Genomic DNA, 14,837 nt, shown 5'->3' with positions numbered 1-14,837 from the left:
AGATTTTAGGTAAGGTCTGGTTTATTCTGGTGTTGGTGGGTTCACCAAAACCCTTCTGTTGTACGTCATACTACAGAGGAAATGGAAACTGTTCCAGCTTTCTGCTAATGAAGCTTTTCACACCACTGAATAAATCACCAACTAGTGTGTGTGTATGTATGTATGTATGTATGTATGTATGTATGTATGTATGTATGTATGTATGTATGTATGTATGTATGTATGTATATATATATATATATATATAACCCACAAGCTTTACTTTCAATCAAATTGTATTAGTCACATGCGCTGAATACAACAGGTGTAGACCTTACACTGAAATGTACAGAGTCAATGTGGAGGCTATATACAGGGGGTACCGGTACAGAGTCAATGTGGAGGCTATATACAGGTGGTACCGGTACAGAGTCAATGTGGAGGCTATATACAGGGGGTACCGGTACAGAGTCAATGTGGAGGCTATATACAGGGGGTACCGGTACAGAGTCAATGTGGAGGCTATATACAGGGGGTACCGGTACAGAGTCAATGTGGAGGCTATATACAGGGGGTACCGGTACAGAGTCAATGTGGAGGCTATATACAGGGGGTACCGGTACAGAGTCAATGTGGAGGCTATATACAGGAGGTACCGGTACAGAGTCAATGTGGAGCCTATATACAGGGGGTACCGGTACAGAGTCAATGTGGAGGCTATATACAGGGGGTACCGGTACAGAGTCAATGTGGAGACTATATACAGGGGGTACCGGTACAGAGTCAATGTGGAGGCTATATACAGGGGGGTACCGGTACAGAGTCAATATGGAGGCTATATACAGGGGGGTACCGGTACAGAGTCAATGTGGAGGCTATATACAGGTACCGGTACAGAGTCAATGTGGAGGCTATATACAGGTGGTACCGGTACAGAGTCAATGTGGAGGCTATATACAGGGTATTACGGTACAGAGTCAATGTGGAGGCTATATACAGGGGGTACCGGTACAGAGTCAATGTGGAGGCTATATACAGGGTGTTACGGTACAGAGTCAATGTGGAGGCTATATACAGGGTGTTACGGTACAGAGTCAATGTGGAGGCTATATACAGGTGGTACCAGTACAGAGTCAATGTGGAGGCTATATACAGGGGGTACCGGTACAGAGTCAATGCGGAGGCTATATACAGGGGGTACCGGTACAGAGTCAATGTGGAGGCTATATACAGGGGGTACCGGTACAGAGTCAATGTGGAGGCTATATACAGGGGGTACCGGTACAGAGTCAATGTGGAGGCTATATACAGGGGGTACCGGTACAGAGTCAATGTGGAGGCTATATACAGGGTGGTACCGGTACAGAGTCAATGTGGAGGCTATATACAGGGTGTTACGGTACAGAGTCAATGTGGAGGCTATATACAGGGTGTTACGGTACAGAGTCAATGTGTGGGGGCAACGGTTAGTTGAGGTAGTATGTACATGTAGGTAGAGTTATTAAAGTGACTATGCATAGATGACAACAACAGAGAGTAGCAGCGGTGTAAAGAGGGGGAGGGAGGGGGGCCATGTAAATAGTCTGGGTAGCCATTTAATTACTTTCCATTATAAACTAGCTTTGCCCTATAATCTCATCCTCTGCATATTATATCACACTCCACTGCCTCCCAGAGTTCTCTTCAGAGCTGACTGAGTCAACCCCTCCCTCCCTCTCCCTCCCTCCCCCTCCCCCCCTCCCTCCCTCCCTCATTAAGTGAATTTCTAGGAAGCGGGGAAGGAAAGGAAGGATAATCTCAGAGCAGTCATTGATGACGACGATAATGAACAAATATTCCCTATGATTCGTTTAGGAGTGTTATTCCCAGATCTCTGGGTGTCTGTGTTCCTACCTCAGGGTCGGCCAGTCTCTGTGACAGCCCCACTAGAAACACCAGGTTTCTCTGCACCACCCTGACGCTGGCCAGGTGCTTCCTGTTTTCTGTGGTCTTCTGTTTCTTCTCCACCTGTTTGGCCTTCTTCTCATTCTTTATCCTCTGCAGCTCCTCCGCCGACAGGGGGTTGTACACCGCTGGGTCCTCTGGGTAAGGCTGTTACAGAGACAGGAGAGAGAGAGGGGTGTGTTAGATAAAAGGACAGGGGGTTGTACACCGCTGGGTCCTCTGGGTAAGGCTGTTACAGAGACAGGAGAGAGAGAGGGGTGTGTTAGATAAAAGGACAGGGGGTTGTACACCGCTGGGTCCTCTGGGTAAGGCTGTTACAGAGACAGGAGAGAGAGAGGGGTGTGTTAGATAAAAGGACAGGGGGTTGTACACCGCTGGGTCCTCTGGGTAAGGCTGTTACAGAGACAGGAGAGAGAGAGAGGGGTGTGTTAGATAAAAGGACAGGGGGTTGTACACCGCTGGGTCCTCTGGGTAAGGCTGTTACAGAGACAGGAGAGAGAGAGGGGTGTGTTAGATAAAAGGACAGGGGGTTGTACACCGCTGGGTCCTCTGGGTAAGGCTGTTACAGAGACAGGAGAGAGAGAGAGGGGTGTGTTAGATAAAAGGACAGGGGGTTGTACACCGCTGGGTCCTCTGGGTAAGGCTGTTACAGAGACAGGAGAGAGAGAGGGGTGTGTTAGATAAAAGGACAGGGGGTTGTACACCGCTGGGTCCTCTGGGTAAGGCTGTTACAGAGACAGGAGAGAGAGAGGGGTGTGTTAGATAAAAGGACAGGGGGTTGTACACCGCTGGGTCCTCTGGGTAAGGCTGTTACAGAGACAGGAGAGAGAGAGGGGTGTGTTAGATAAAAGGACAGGGGGTTGTACACCGCTGGGTCCTCTGGGTAAGGCTGTTACAGAGACAGGAGAGAGAGAGGGGTGTGTTAGATAAAAGGACAGGGGGTTGTACACCGCTGGGTCCTCTGGGTAAGGCTGTTACAGAGACAGGAGAGAGAGAGGGGTGTGTTAGATAAAAGGACAGGGGGTTGTACACCGCTGGGTCCTCTGGGTAAGGCTGTTACAGAGACAGGAGAGAGAGAGGGGTGTGTTAGATAAAAGGACAGGGGGTTGTACACCGCTGGGTCCTCTGGGTAAGGCTGTTACAGAGACAGGAGAGAGAGAGGGGTGTGTTAGATAAAAGGACAGGGGGTTGTACACCGCTGGGTCCTCTGGGTAAGGCTGTTACAGAGACAGGAGAGAGAGAGGGGTGTGTTAGATAAAAGGACAGGGGGTTGTACACCGCTGGGTCCTCTGGGTAAGGCTGTTACAGAGACAGGAGAGAGAGAGGGGTGTGTTAGATAAAAGGACAGGGGGTTGTACACCGCTGGGTCCTCTGGGTAAGGCTGTTACAGAGACAGGAGAGAGAGAGGGGTGTGTTAGATAAAAGGACAGGGGGTTGTACACCGCTGGGTCCTCTGGGTAAGGCTGTTACAGAGACAGGAGAGAGAGAGGGGTGTGTTAGATAAAAGGACAGGGGGTTGTACACCGCTGGGTCCTCTGGGTAAGGCTGTTACAGAGACAGGAGAGAGAGAGGGGTGTGTTAGATAAAAGGACAGGGGGTTGTACACCGCTGGGTCCTCTGGGTAAGGCTGTTACAGAGACAGGAGAGAGAGAGGGGTGTGTTAGATAAAAGGACAGGGGGTTGTACACCGCTGGGTCCTCTGGGTAAGGCTGTTACAGAGACAGGAGAGAGAGAGGGGTGTGTTAGATAAAAGGACAGGGGGTTGTACACCGCTGGGTCCTCTGGGTAAGGCTGTTACAGAGACAGGAGAGAGAGAGGGGTGTGTTAGATAAAAGGACAGGGGGTTGTACACCGCTGGGTCCTCTGGGTAAGGCTGTTACAGAGACAGGAGAGAGAGAGGGGTGTGTTAGATAAAAGGACAGGGGGTTGTACACCGCTGGGTCCTCTGGGTAAGGCTGTTACAGAGACAGGAGAGAGAGAGGGGTGTGTTAGATAAAAGGACAGGGGGTTGTACACCGCTGGGTCCTCTGGGTAAGGCTGTTACAGAGACAGGAGAGAGAGAGGGGTGTGTTAGATAAAAGGACAGGGGGTTGTACACCGCTGGGTCCTCTGGGTAAGGCTGTTACAGAGACAGGAGAGAGAGAGGGGTGTGTTAGATAAAAGGACAGGGGGTTGTACACCGCTGGGTCCTCTGGGTAAGGCTGTTACAGAGACAGGAGAGAGAGAGGGGTGTGTTAGATAAAAGGACAGGGGGTTGTACACCGCTGGGTCCTCTGGGTAAGGCTGTTACAGAGACAGGAGAGAGAGAGGGGTGTGTTAGATAAAAGGACAGGGGGTTGTACACCGCTGGGTCCTCTGGGTAAGGCTGTTACAGAGACAGGAGAGAGAGAGGGGTGTGTTAGATAAAAGGACAGGGGGTTGTACACCGCTGGGTCCTCTGGGTAAGGCTGTTACAGAGACAGGAGAGAGAGAGGGGTGTGTTAGATAAAAGGACAGGGGGTTGTACACCGCTGGGTCCTCTGGGTAAGGCTGTTACAGAGACAGGAGAGAGAGAGGGGTGTGTTAGATAAAAGGACAGGGGGTTGTACACCGCTGGGTCCTCTGGGTAAGGCTGTTACAGAGACAGGAGAGAGAGAGGGGTGTGTTAGATAAAAGGACAGGGGGTTGTACACCGCTGGGTCCTCTGGGTAAGGCTGTTACAGAGACAGGAGAGAGAGAGGGGTGTGTTAGATAAAAGGACAGGGGGTTGTACACCGCTGGGTCCTCTGGGTAAGGCTGTTACAGAGACAGGAGAGAGAGAGGGGTGTGTTAGATAAAAGGACAGGGGGTTGTACACCGCTGGGTCCTCTGGGTAAGGCTGTTACAGAGACAGGAGAGAGAGAGGGGTGTGTTAGATAAAAGGACAGGGGGTTGTACACCGCTGGGTCCTCTGGGTAAGGCTGTTACAGAGACAGGAGAGAGAGAGGGGTGTGTTAGATAAAAGGACAGGGGGTTGTACACCGCTGGGTCCTCTGGGTAAGGCTGTTACAGAGACAGGAGAGAGAGAGGGGTGTGTTAGATAAAAGGACAGGGGGTTGTACACCGCTGGGTCCTCTGGGTAAGGCTGTTACAGAGACAGGAGAGAGAGAGGGGTGTGTTAGATAAAAGGACAGGGGGTTGTACACCGCTGGGTCCTCTGGGTAAGGCTGTTACAGAGACAGGAGAGAGAGAGGGGTGTGTTAGATAAAAGGACAGGGGGTTGTACACCGCTGGGTCCTCTGGGTAAGGCTGTTACAGAGACAGGAGAGAGAGAGGGGTGTGTTAGATAAAAGGACAGGGGGTTGTACACCGCTGGGTCCTCTGGGTAAGGCTGTTACAGAGACAGGAGAGAGAGAGGGGTGTGTTAGATAAAAGGACAGGGGGTTGTACACCGCTGGGTCCTCTGGGTAAGGCTGTTACAGAGACAGGAGAGAGAGAGGGGTGTGTTAGATAAAAGGACAGGGGGTTGTACACCGCTGGGTCCTCTGGGTAAGGCTGTTACAGAGACAGGAGAGAGAGAGGGGTGTGTTAGATAAAAGGACAGGGGGTTGTACACCGCTGGGTCCTCTGGGTAAGGCTGTTACAGAGACAGGAGAGAGAGAGGGGTGTGTTAGATAAAAGGACAGGGGGTTGTACACCGCTGGGTCCTCTGGGTAAGGCTGTTACAGAGACAGGAGAGAGAGAGGGGTGTGTTAGATAAAAGGACAGGGGGTTGTACACCGCTGGGTCCTCTGGGTAAGGCTGTTACAGAGACAGGAGAGAGAGAGGGGTGTGTTAGATAAAAGGACAGGGGGTTGTACACCGCTGGGTCCTCTGGGTAAGGCTGTTACAGAGACAGGAGAGAGAGAGGGGTGTGTTAGATAAAAGGACAGGGGGTTGTACACCGCTGGGTCCTCTGGGTAAGGCTGTTACAGAGACAGGAGAGAGAGAGGGGTGTGTTAGATAAAAGGACAGGGGGTTGTACACCGCTGGGTCCTCTGGGTAAGGCTGTTACAGAGACAGGAGAGAGAGAGGGGTGTGTTAGATAAAAGGACAGGGGGTTGTACACCGCTGGGTCCTCTGGGTAAGGCTGTTACAGAGACAGGAGAGAGAGAGGGGTGTGTTAGATAAAAGGACAGGGGGTTGTACACCGCTGGGTCCTCTGGGTAAGGCTGTTACAGAGACAGGAGAGAGAGAGGGGTGTGTTAGATAAAAGGACAGGGGGTTGTACACCGCTGGGTCCTCTGGGTAAGGCTGTTACAGAGACAGGAGAGAGAGAGGGGTGTGTTAGATAAAAGGACAGGGGGTTGTACACCGCTGGGTCCTCTGGGTAAGGCTGTTACAGAGACAGGAGAGAGAGAGGGGTGTGTTAGATAAAAGGACAGGGGGTTGTACACCGCTGGGTCCTCTGGGTAAGGCTGTTACAGAGACAGGAGAGAGAGAGGGGTGTGTTAGATAAAAGGACAGGGGGTTGTACACCGCTGGGTCCTCTGGGTAAGGCTGTTACAGAGACAGGAGAGAGAGAGGGGTGTGTTAGATAAAAGGACAGGGGGTTGTACACCGCTGGGTCCTCTGGGTAAGGCTGTTACAGAGACAGGAGAGAGAGAGGGGTGTGTTAGATAAAAGGACAGGGGGTTGTACACCGCTGGGTCCTCTGGGTAAGGCTGTTACAGAGACAGGAGAGAGAGAGGGGTGTGTTAGATAAAAGGACAGGGGGTTGTACACCGCTGGGTCCTCTGGGTAAGGCTGTTACAGAGACAGGAGAGAGAGAGGGGTGTGTTAGATAAAAGGACAGGGGGTTGTACACCGCTGGGTCCTCTGGGTAAGGCTGTTACAGAGACAGGAGAGAGAGAGGGGTGTGTTAGATAAAAGGACAGGGGGTTGTACACCGCTGGGTCCTCTGGGTAAGGCTGTTACAGAGACAGGAGAGAGAGAGGGGTGTGTTAGATAAAAGGACAGGGGGTTGTACACCGCTGGGTCCTCTGGGTAAGGCTGTTACAGAGACAGGAGAGAGAGAGGGGTGTGTTAGATAAAAGGACAGGGGGTTGTACACCGCTGGGTCCTCTGGGTAAGGCTGTTACAGAGACAGGAGAGAGAGAGGGGTGTGTTAGATAAAAGGACAGGGGGTTGTACACCGCTGGGTCCTCTGGGTAAGGCTGTTACAGAGACAGGAGAGAGAGAGGGGTGTGTTAGATAAAAGGACAGGGGGTTGTACACCGCTGGGTCCTCTGGGTAAGGCTGTTACAGAGACAGGAGAGAGAGAGGGGTGTGTTAGATAAAAGGACAGGGGGTTGTACACCGCTGGGTCCTCTGGGTAAGGCTGTTACAGAGACAGGAGAGAGAGAGGGGTGTGTTAGATAAAAGGACAGGGGGTTGTACACCGCTGGGTCCTCTGGGTAAGGCTGTTACAGAGACAGGAGAGAGAGAGGGGTGTGTTAGATAAAAGGACAGGGGGTTGTACACCGCTGGGTCCTCTGGGTAAGGCTGTTACAGAGACAGGAGAGAGAGAGGGGTGTGTTAGATAAAAGGACAGGGGGTTGTACACCGCTGGGTCCTCTGGGTAAGGCTGTTACAGAGACAGGAGAGAGAGAGGGGTGTGTTAGATAAAAGGACAGGGGGTTGTACACCGCTGGGTCCTCTGGGTAAGGCTGTTACAGAGACAGGAGAGAGAGAGGGGTGTGTTAGATAAAAGGACAGGGGGTTGTACACCGCTGGGTCCTCTGGGTAAGGCTGTTACAGAGACAGGAGAGAGAGAGGGGTGTGTTAGATAAAAGGACAGGGGGTTGTACACCGCTGGGTCCTCTGGGTAAGGCTGTTACAGAGACAGGAGAGAGAGAGGGGTGTGTTAGATAAAAGGACAGGGGGTTGTACACCGCTGGGTCCTCTGGGTAAGGCTGTTACAGAGACAGGAGAGAGAGAGGGGTGTGTTAGATAAAAGGACAGGGGGTTGTACACCGCTGGGTCCTCTGGGTAAGGCTGTTACAGAGACAGGAGAGAGAGAGGGGTGTGTTAGATAAAAGGACAGGGGGTTGTACACCGCTGGGTCCTCTGGGTAAGGCTGTTACAGAGACAGGAGAGAGAGAGGGGTGTGTTAGATAAAAGGACAGGGGGTTGTACACCGCTGGGTCCTCTGGGTAAGGCTGTTACAGAGACAGGAGAGAGAGAGGGGTGTGTTAGATAAAAGGACAGGGGGTTGTACACCGCTGGGTCCTCTGGGTAAGGCTGTTACAGAGACAGGAGAGAGAGAGGGGTGTGTTAGATAAAAGGACAGGGGGTTGTACACCGCTGGGTCCTCTGGGTAAGGCTGTTACAGAGACAGGAGAGAGAGAGGGGTGTGTTAGATAAAAGGACAGGGGGTTGTACACCGCTGGGTCCTCTGGGTAAGGCTGTTACAGAGACAGGAGAGAGAGAGGGGTGTGTTAGATAAAAGGACAGGGGGTTGTACACCGCTGGGTCCTCTGGGTAAGGCTGTTACAGAGACAGGAGAGAGAGAGGGGTGTGTTAGATAAAAGGACAGGGGGTTGTACACCGCTGGGTCCTCTGGGTAAGGCTGTTACAGAGACAGGAGAGAGAGACAGGAGAGAGAGGGGTGTGTTAGATAAAAGGACAGGGGGTTGTACACCGCTGGGTCCTCTGGGTAAGGCTGTTACAGAGACAGGAGAGAGAGAGGGGTGTGTTAGATAAAAGGACAGGGGGTTGTACACCGCTGGGTCCTCTGGGTAAGGCTGTTACAGAGACAGGAGAGAGAGACAGGAGAGAGAGGGGTGTGTTAGATTAAAGGACAGGGGGTTGTACACCGCTGGGTCCTCTGGGTAAGGCTGTTACAGAGACAGGAGAGAGAGAGGGGTGTGTTAGATAAAAGGACAGGGGGTTGTACACCGCTGGGTCCTCTGGGTAAGGCTGTTACAGAGACAGGAGAGAGAGAGGGGTGTGTTAGATAAAAGGACAGGGGGTTGTACACCGCTGGGACCTCTGGGTAAGGCTGTTACAGAGACAGGAGAGAGAGACAGGAGAGAGAGGGGTGTGTTAGATTAAAGGACAGGGGGTTGTACACCTCTGGGTAAAGCTGTAGGCAGAGAGGCAGCACGTAAACACCAGTTTCCTGTTGTTACCAGAGCAGGCTATACCCCGACATCGCCTTTTTTTCTTTAAATGATTGTTTTATGTAGGATGCTACATTTTTGGCCAGTTGCAATTGTAAGTAGGCTTAATTTTTTTTTTTTTTATCCCAATTCTATTTGTCTATATCTTTTTATTGTGAAAGATGCTGTGAAGTCTCATAGCCAGTTAAGTTATTTTATACAGGCCTAATATAACAAGTTAGCTATATTTTCAGCACCAGGCGCTGTCCACCTATTGATTGCTCTGCGGTTGCAGCGTTACGTTTCAGCACCACTAAATGGTCCGCTGGCCTGCTTTATTAGCTGACTGTCTTCTGTATTCTCTCTCTCCTCATGAAGGAAGTTAAAATGTTACTTTTGCTTTATTTTAGGCAGGTTAACTTCCTTCTTAGAAAATTACATCTGTCTGAGATTTCGTTAGATTATTTTAAATTCTATTTTTTTTTTTTATGAAACAAATATTAAATCATTTGGGGGCTTTGGGGGGCCAAATAATATTGCCTGCCGGTCAGATTTGGCCCGCAGGCTGCCAGGTGGGGAACCCTAGGGTAGGGGTTAGACTGGGGTTTAGGGTAGCATAGGATATGGGGTAGGGGATAGACTAGGGTAGGATATGGGGTATGGTTAGACTAGGGTTTAGGGTAGGATATGATATGGGTTCAGGGTTCGACTAGGGTAAGGTTTAGGGTAGGATATTGGGTAGGGGTTAGACTAGGTTTAGGGTAGGATATGGGTTCGGTGTTAGACTAGGGCAGGGTTTGGGGTAGGATATGGGGTAGGGGTTAGACTGGGGTAAGGTTTAAGGTAGGATATGGGGTAGGGGATAGACTGGGGTAAGGTTTAGGGTAGGATATGGGGTAGGGGTTAGACTGGGGTAAGGTTTAGGTTAGGATATGGGGTAGGAGTTAGACTGGGGTAAGGTTTAGGATAGGATAGGGGGTAGGGATTAGACTAGAGTAGGATAGGATATGAGGTAGGGGTTAGACTAGGGTAAGGTTTAGGGTAGGGTAGGATATGGGGTTAGACTGGGGTAAGGTTTAGGGTAGGATATGGGGTCGGGCTTAGACTAGGGTAAGGTTTAGGGTAGGATATGGGGTAGGGGTAGACTAGGGTTTAGGGTAGGGTTTAGACTAGGGTAAGATTTAGGGTAGGGTATATTATAGGGTCGGGGTTAAACTAGGGCCGGGTAAGATATGGGGTAGGATTTAGACTAGGGCAGGGTTTGGGGTAGGGGTTAGACTAGGGTAGGGTTTAGGGTAGGATATGGGGTAGGGATTAGACTAGGGCAGTGTTTGGGGTAGGGCTAGACTAGGGTAGGGTTTAGACTAAGGCAGGGTTTGGGGTAGGATATGGGGTCAGGGTTAGACTAGAGCAGGGTTTAGGGTATGATATGGGGTAGGTGTTAGACTAGGGCAGGGTTTGGAGTAGGGGTTAGACTAGGGTAAGGTGTAGGGTAGGATTGGGGGTATTGGTTAGACTAGGGCAGGGTTTAGGGTAAGATATGAGGTAGGGGTGGACTAGGATTTAGGGTAGGATATGGGGTCAGGCTTAGACTAGGGCAGGGTTTAGGGTAGGATGTGAGGTAGGGAATAGACTAGGGTTGAGGGTAGGATATTGGGTAGGTTGGGGGCCGGGTTTAGGGTAAGATGAGAGTAGGGGTTAGACTAAGGTTTAGGGTAGGATATGGGGTAGGTATAGACTTGGGTAAGGTTTAGGGTAGGGTAGGAGTGGGGTAGGGGTTGGACTAGGGCAGGGTTTAGGGTAGGATAGGGGGTAGTGGTTCGACTAGGGCAGGGTTTAGGGTAGGATATGGGGTAGTGGTTCGACTAGGGCAGGGTTTAGGGTAGGATATGGGGTAGTGGTTCGACTAGGGCAGAGTTTAGGGTAGGATAGGATATGAGGTAGTGGTTAGACTAGGCCAGGGTTTAGGGTAGGATATGGGGTCGGGGTTCGACTAGGGCAGGGTTTAGGGTAGAATATGGGGCAGGGTTTAGGGTAGGGTGAGATAATGGGGTAGTGGTTCGACTAGGGCAGGGTTTAGGGTAGGATATGGGGTAGTGGTTAGACTAGGGTTTAGGGTAGGATATGGGGTAGGTGTTAGACTAGGGCAGGGTTTAGGGTAGGATATGGGGTAGTGGTTAGACTAGGGCAGGGTTTAGGGTAGTATATTGGGTAGTGGTTAGACTAGGGCAGGGTTTAGGGTAGGATAGGATATGAGGTAGTGGTTAGACTAGGCCAGGGTTTAGGGTAGGATATGGGGTCGGGGTTAGACTAGGGCAGGGTTTAGGGTAGGATATGGGGTAGTGGTTAGACTAGGGCAGGGTTTAGGGTAGGATATGGGGTAGTGGTTAGACTAGGGCAGGGTTTAGGGTAGGATATGGGGTCGGGGTTCGACTAGGCCAGGGTTTAGGGTAGGATATGGGGTAGGGATTAGACTAGGGCAGGGTTTAGGGTAGGATATGGGGTAGTGGTTAGACTAGGCCAGGGTTTAGGGTAGGATATGGGGTAGTGGTTAGACTAGGCCAGGGTTTAGGGTAGGATATGGGGTAGTGGTTAGACTAGGGCAGGGTTTAGGGTAGGATATGGGGTAGTGCTTAGACTAGGCCAGGGTTTAGGGTAGGATATGGGGTAGTGGTTAGACTAGGCCAGGGTTTAGGGTAGGATATGGGGTAGTGGTTAGACTAGGCCAGGGTTTAGGATAGAATATGGGGTAGGGGTTAGACTAGGCCAGGGTTTAGGGTAGGATATGGGGTAGTGGTTAGACTAGGCCAGGGTTTAGGGTAGGATAGGATATGAGGTAGTGGTTAGACTAGGGCAGGATTTAGGGTAGGATATGGGGTAAGAGTTAGACTAGGGCAGGGTTTAGGGTAGGATATGGGGTAGTGGTTAGACTAGGCCAGGGTTTAGGGTAGGATATGGGGTAGGGGTTAGACTACGGTAGCGTACCTTTCTGCAGGCAGGGCAGAGGCCGTTCTCGTCTGTGCGGATGCGGTGCCAACAGAAGCGGCAGATCTGGTAGCCGCAGGTGCAGGGGAAGAAGTTGGCATCGTCTATCTCCAGCGACTCCAAACACAGCGGACACTCCATAGGATCCATATCCTTCACCTCTGGACTGCAGGATGTCCAAGATGAGGAGCAGAGAGAGACGTGGCAGGGGGCAGTGCAGGCTGGAACGAGACGGTGGGGGGGAGAAAGAGATTACAATACCGAACAGAAAGTCTCACCAGTGGACAAAGCGTGTAGAATTACAGGAAATTAGCTTTGAAAGTGTCACATTTTCTTTCCGCCAAACAAGAGGGGTGTGAGTGTTAACAGTATCTGGTTGAGTACCCCTGGTGTGAGTGTTAACAGGAGCTGGTTGAGTACCCCTGGTGTGAGTGTTAACAGGAGCTGGTTGAGTACCCCTGGTGTGAGTGTTAACAGTATCTGGTTGAGTACCCCTGGTGTGAGTGTTAACAGTATCTGGTTGAGTACCCCTGGTGTGAGTGTTAACAGTATCTGGTTGAGTACCCCTGGTGTGAGTGTTAACAGTAGCTGGTTGAGTACCCCTGGTGTGAGTGTTAACAGTATCTAGTTGAGTACCCCTGGTGTGAGTGTTAACAGTATCTGGTTGAGTACCCCTGGTGTGAGTGTTAACAGTATCTAGTTGAGTACCCCTGGTGTGAGTGTTAACAGTATCTAGTTGAGTACCCCTGGTGTGAGTGTTAACAGTATCTAGTTGAGTACCCCTGGTGTGAGTGGTTGAGTACCCCTGGTGTGAGTGTTAACAGTATCTGGTTGAGTACCCCTGGTGTGAGTGTTAACAGGAGCTGGTTGAGTACCCCTGGTGTGAGTGTTAACAGTATCTGGTTGAGTACCCCCTGGTGTGAGTGTTAACAGTAGCTGGTTGAGTACCCCTGGTGTGAGTGTTAACAGTATCTGGTTGAGTACCCCTGGTGTGAGTGTTAACAGTATCTGGTTGAGTACCCCTGGTGTGAGTGTTAACAGTAGCTGGTTGAGTACCCCTGGTGTGAGTGTTAACAGTATCTGGTTGAGTACCCCTGGTGTGAGTGTTAACAGTAGCTGGTTGAGTACCCCTGGTGTGAGTGTTAACAGTATCTGGTTGAGTACCCCTGGTGTGAGTGTTAACAGGAGCTGGTTGAGTACCCCTGGTGTGAGTGTTAACAGTATCTGGTTGAGTACCCCTGGTGTGAGTGTTAACAGTAGCTGGTTGAGTACCCCTGGTGTGAGTGTTAACAGTATCTGAACAGAGAACCAATGACCAACAAAACCACACTGACTCCACAGTACCGTACAGAGAAACAATGATTGGCTTAAAAGGTCTCTGGGTTGAACATGTGTCTGAGTGAGTCTTAACCAACCACTGAGAGATAGAAAGGCTTTTATGTTCAGCCGTGAGGCCTGTTTTCCCGCTCAGCCATTGGAGGAATGAAATTGATTTAGTGGTCTAGACCTCATTAGAAGTCTCATGTTCTTCCACCCAGAGAGAGATGAGAAGAGCCATTGGAGGAGAGGTTGAAACACAGGACTATGATTTAAGTCTTAAGTGGACACTACACATAATGAGTTGCCGTTTCCGGTTTTAACCGGTTAAAGCCTTCCGGCATGCTTTGGTTAGGTTGGCGCCGAGGACCTCATCTACGCCAACCGAACGAGCTCCATACTCCCTTAGAAAGACCTTCACTTGAAAAATGAGAGGGAGAAAAAACCCAGCGATAGTACTGTTTGTCCATCTTGAGACGCCGTAGCCAGTATGTTCTGACTATTCCTCAAAATAGTCAGAATTAAAACTAAGAATCTCAAGAACTCGGTCAATAATTTGGACGTGGAGATCTTAGTCGCCCCAATTTTACATCCAACACTAAGACGTGCATTATTTCTCAAGTGAAAAAAAGTTGCAAGACGGCGATTCCTCGTTGAAACAAACTTCACTTTGGCTACCGACTTAGACTTGCAGAGAGAAGAAAAAAATATGTACTGTGCACAAACAGCCGAAAGATCCCTTGCCAAAGCCCAAAAACACAATAAAATGTCCTGATATATGAAGGAATGGTTGTGAACTGTTTCAGATGGGAAGCGTACAAGAAGACATAACTGACCAGAGTCTTGTGAGGGTAGTAACAGCAGCCTAATTAAAAGTGCCATCAACAACATGCCCAATACTCTACACCCGTACTCATCAATATTCTCTGCTAAGACCAACAGATGACATCCTCTTTTATGTGATGACTGACGTCTGAATAGTTCATTATAAACTGAAGAGCAGACATCTGGTGTGATGTGAGGAGTGTTGTATGTCAGGGAAGGTGTCACTCATAACAACTATGAGCATTCAGACTACAGGTACAGTGCCTTGGGAAAGTATTCAGACCCCTTCCCTGTTTCCACCTTGTTACATTACAGCCTTATTCTAAAATGGATTAAATCATTTGTCCCTCAATCTACACACAATACCCCATAATGACATCACAGTACCCCATAATGACATCACAATACCTCATAATGACGCAACAATATCCCATAATGACATCACAATACCCTATAATGACAAAGCAAAAACAGGTTTTTAGAAATGTTAGCATAAGTATTCAGACCCTTTGCTATGAGACTCGGAATTTAGCTCAGGTGCATCCTGTTTCCATTGATCATCCTTGAGATGTTTCTACAACTTGATTGGGGTCCACCTGTGGTAAATTCAATTGATTGGACATGATTTGGAAAGGCACACACCTGTCTATATAAGGTCCCACAGTTGACAGTGCATGTCAGACAATAACCAGGCCATGAGGTCGAAGG

The 14,837-nt window shown here is 50.1% G+C and overlaps 1 protein-coding gene across 3 annotated transcripts in view; it reads right to left on the bottom strand.

Annotated features, from left to right (window-relative positions):
• LOC123731758 (CCR4-NOT transcription complex subunit 4) overlaps positions 1 to 12,238 on the bottom strand; it is a 45,050-nt gene extending 32,812 nt beyond the window's left edge. For 2 of the 3 annotated variants that reach the window (XM_082978049.1, XM_082978050.1), the window contains exons 1-2: positions 11,988 to 12,238; positions 1,873 to 2,070 (exon numbers count right to left, since the gene is read on the bottom strand). In XM_082978049.1, coding sequence (XP_082834175.1) covers positions 1,873 to 2,070; positions 11,988 to 12,137 — 348 coding nt within the window. In that variant the 5' untranslated portion in view covers positions 12,138 to 12,238. The remainder of the gene's footprint in view (positions 1 to 1,872; positions 2,071 to 11,987) is intronic. The other variant, XM_082978051.1, reaches the window with a different exon arrangement.
• Positions 12,239 to 14,837: the final 2,599 nt, after the last annotated feature.

This window comes from Salmo salar, chromosome 07, assembly GCF_965601325.2.
Source record: "Salmo salar chromosome 07, fSalSal1, whole genome shotgun sequence".
Taxonomy (NCBI): domain Eukaryota; kingdom Metazoa; phylum Chordata; class Actinopteri; order Salmoniformes; family Salmonidae; genus Salmo; species Salmo salar.
Note: the sequence above shows the minus strand (reverse complement) of the source record. Positions and strands in the feature narration are given on the sequence as shown.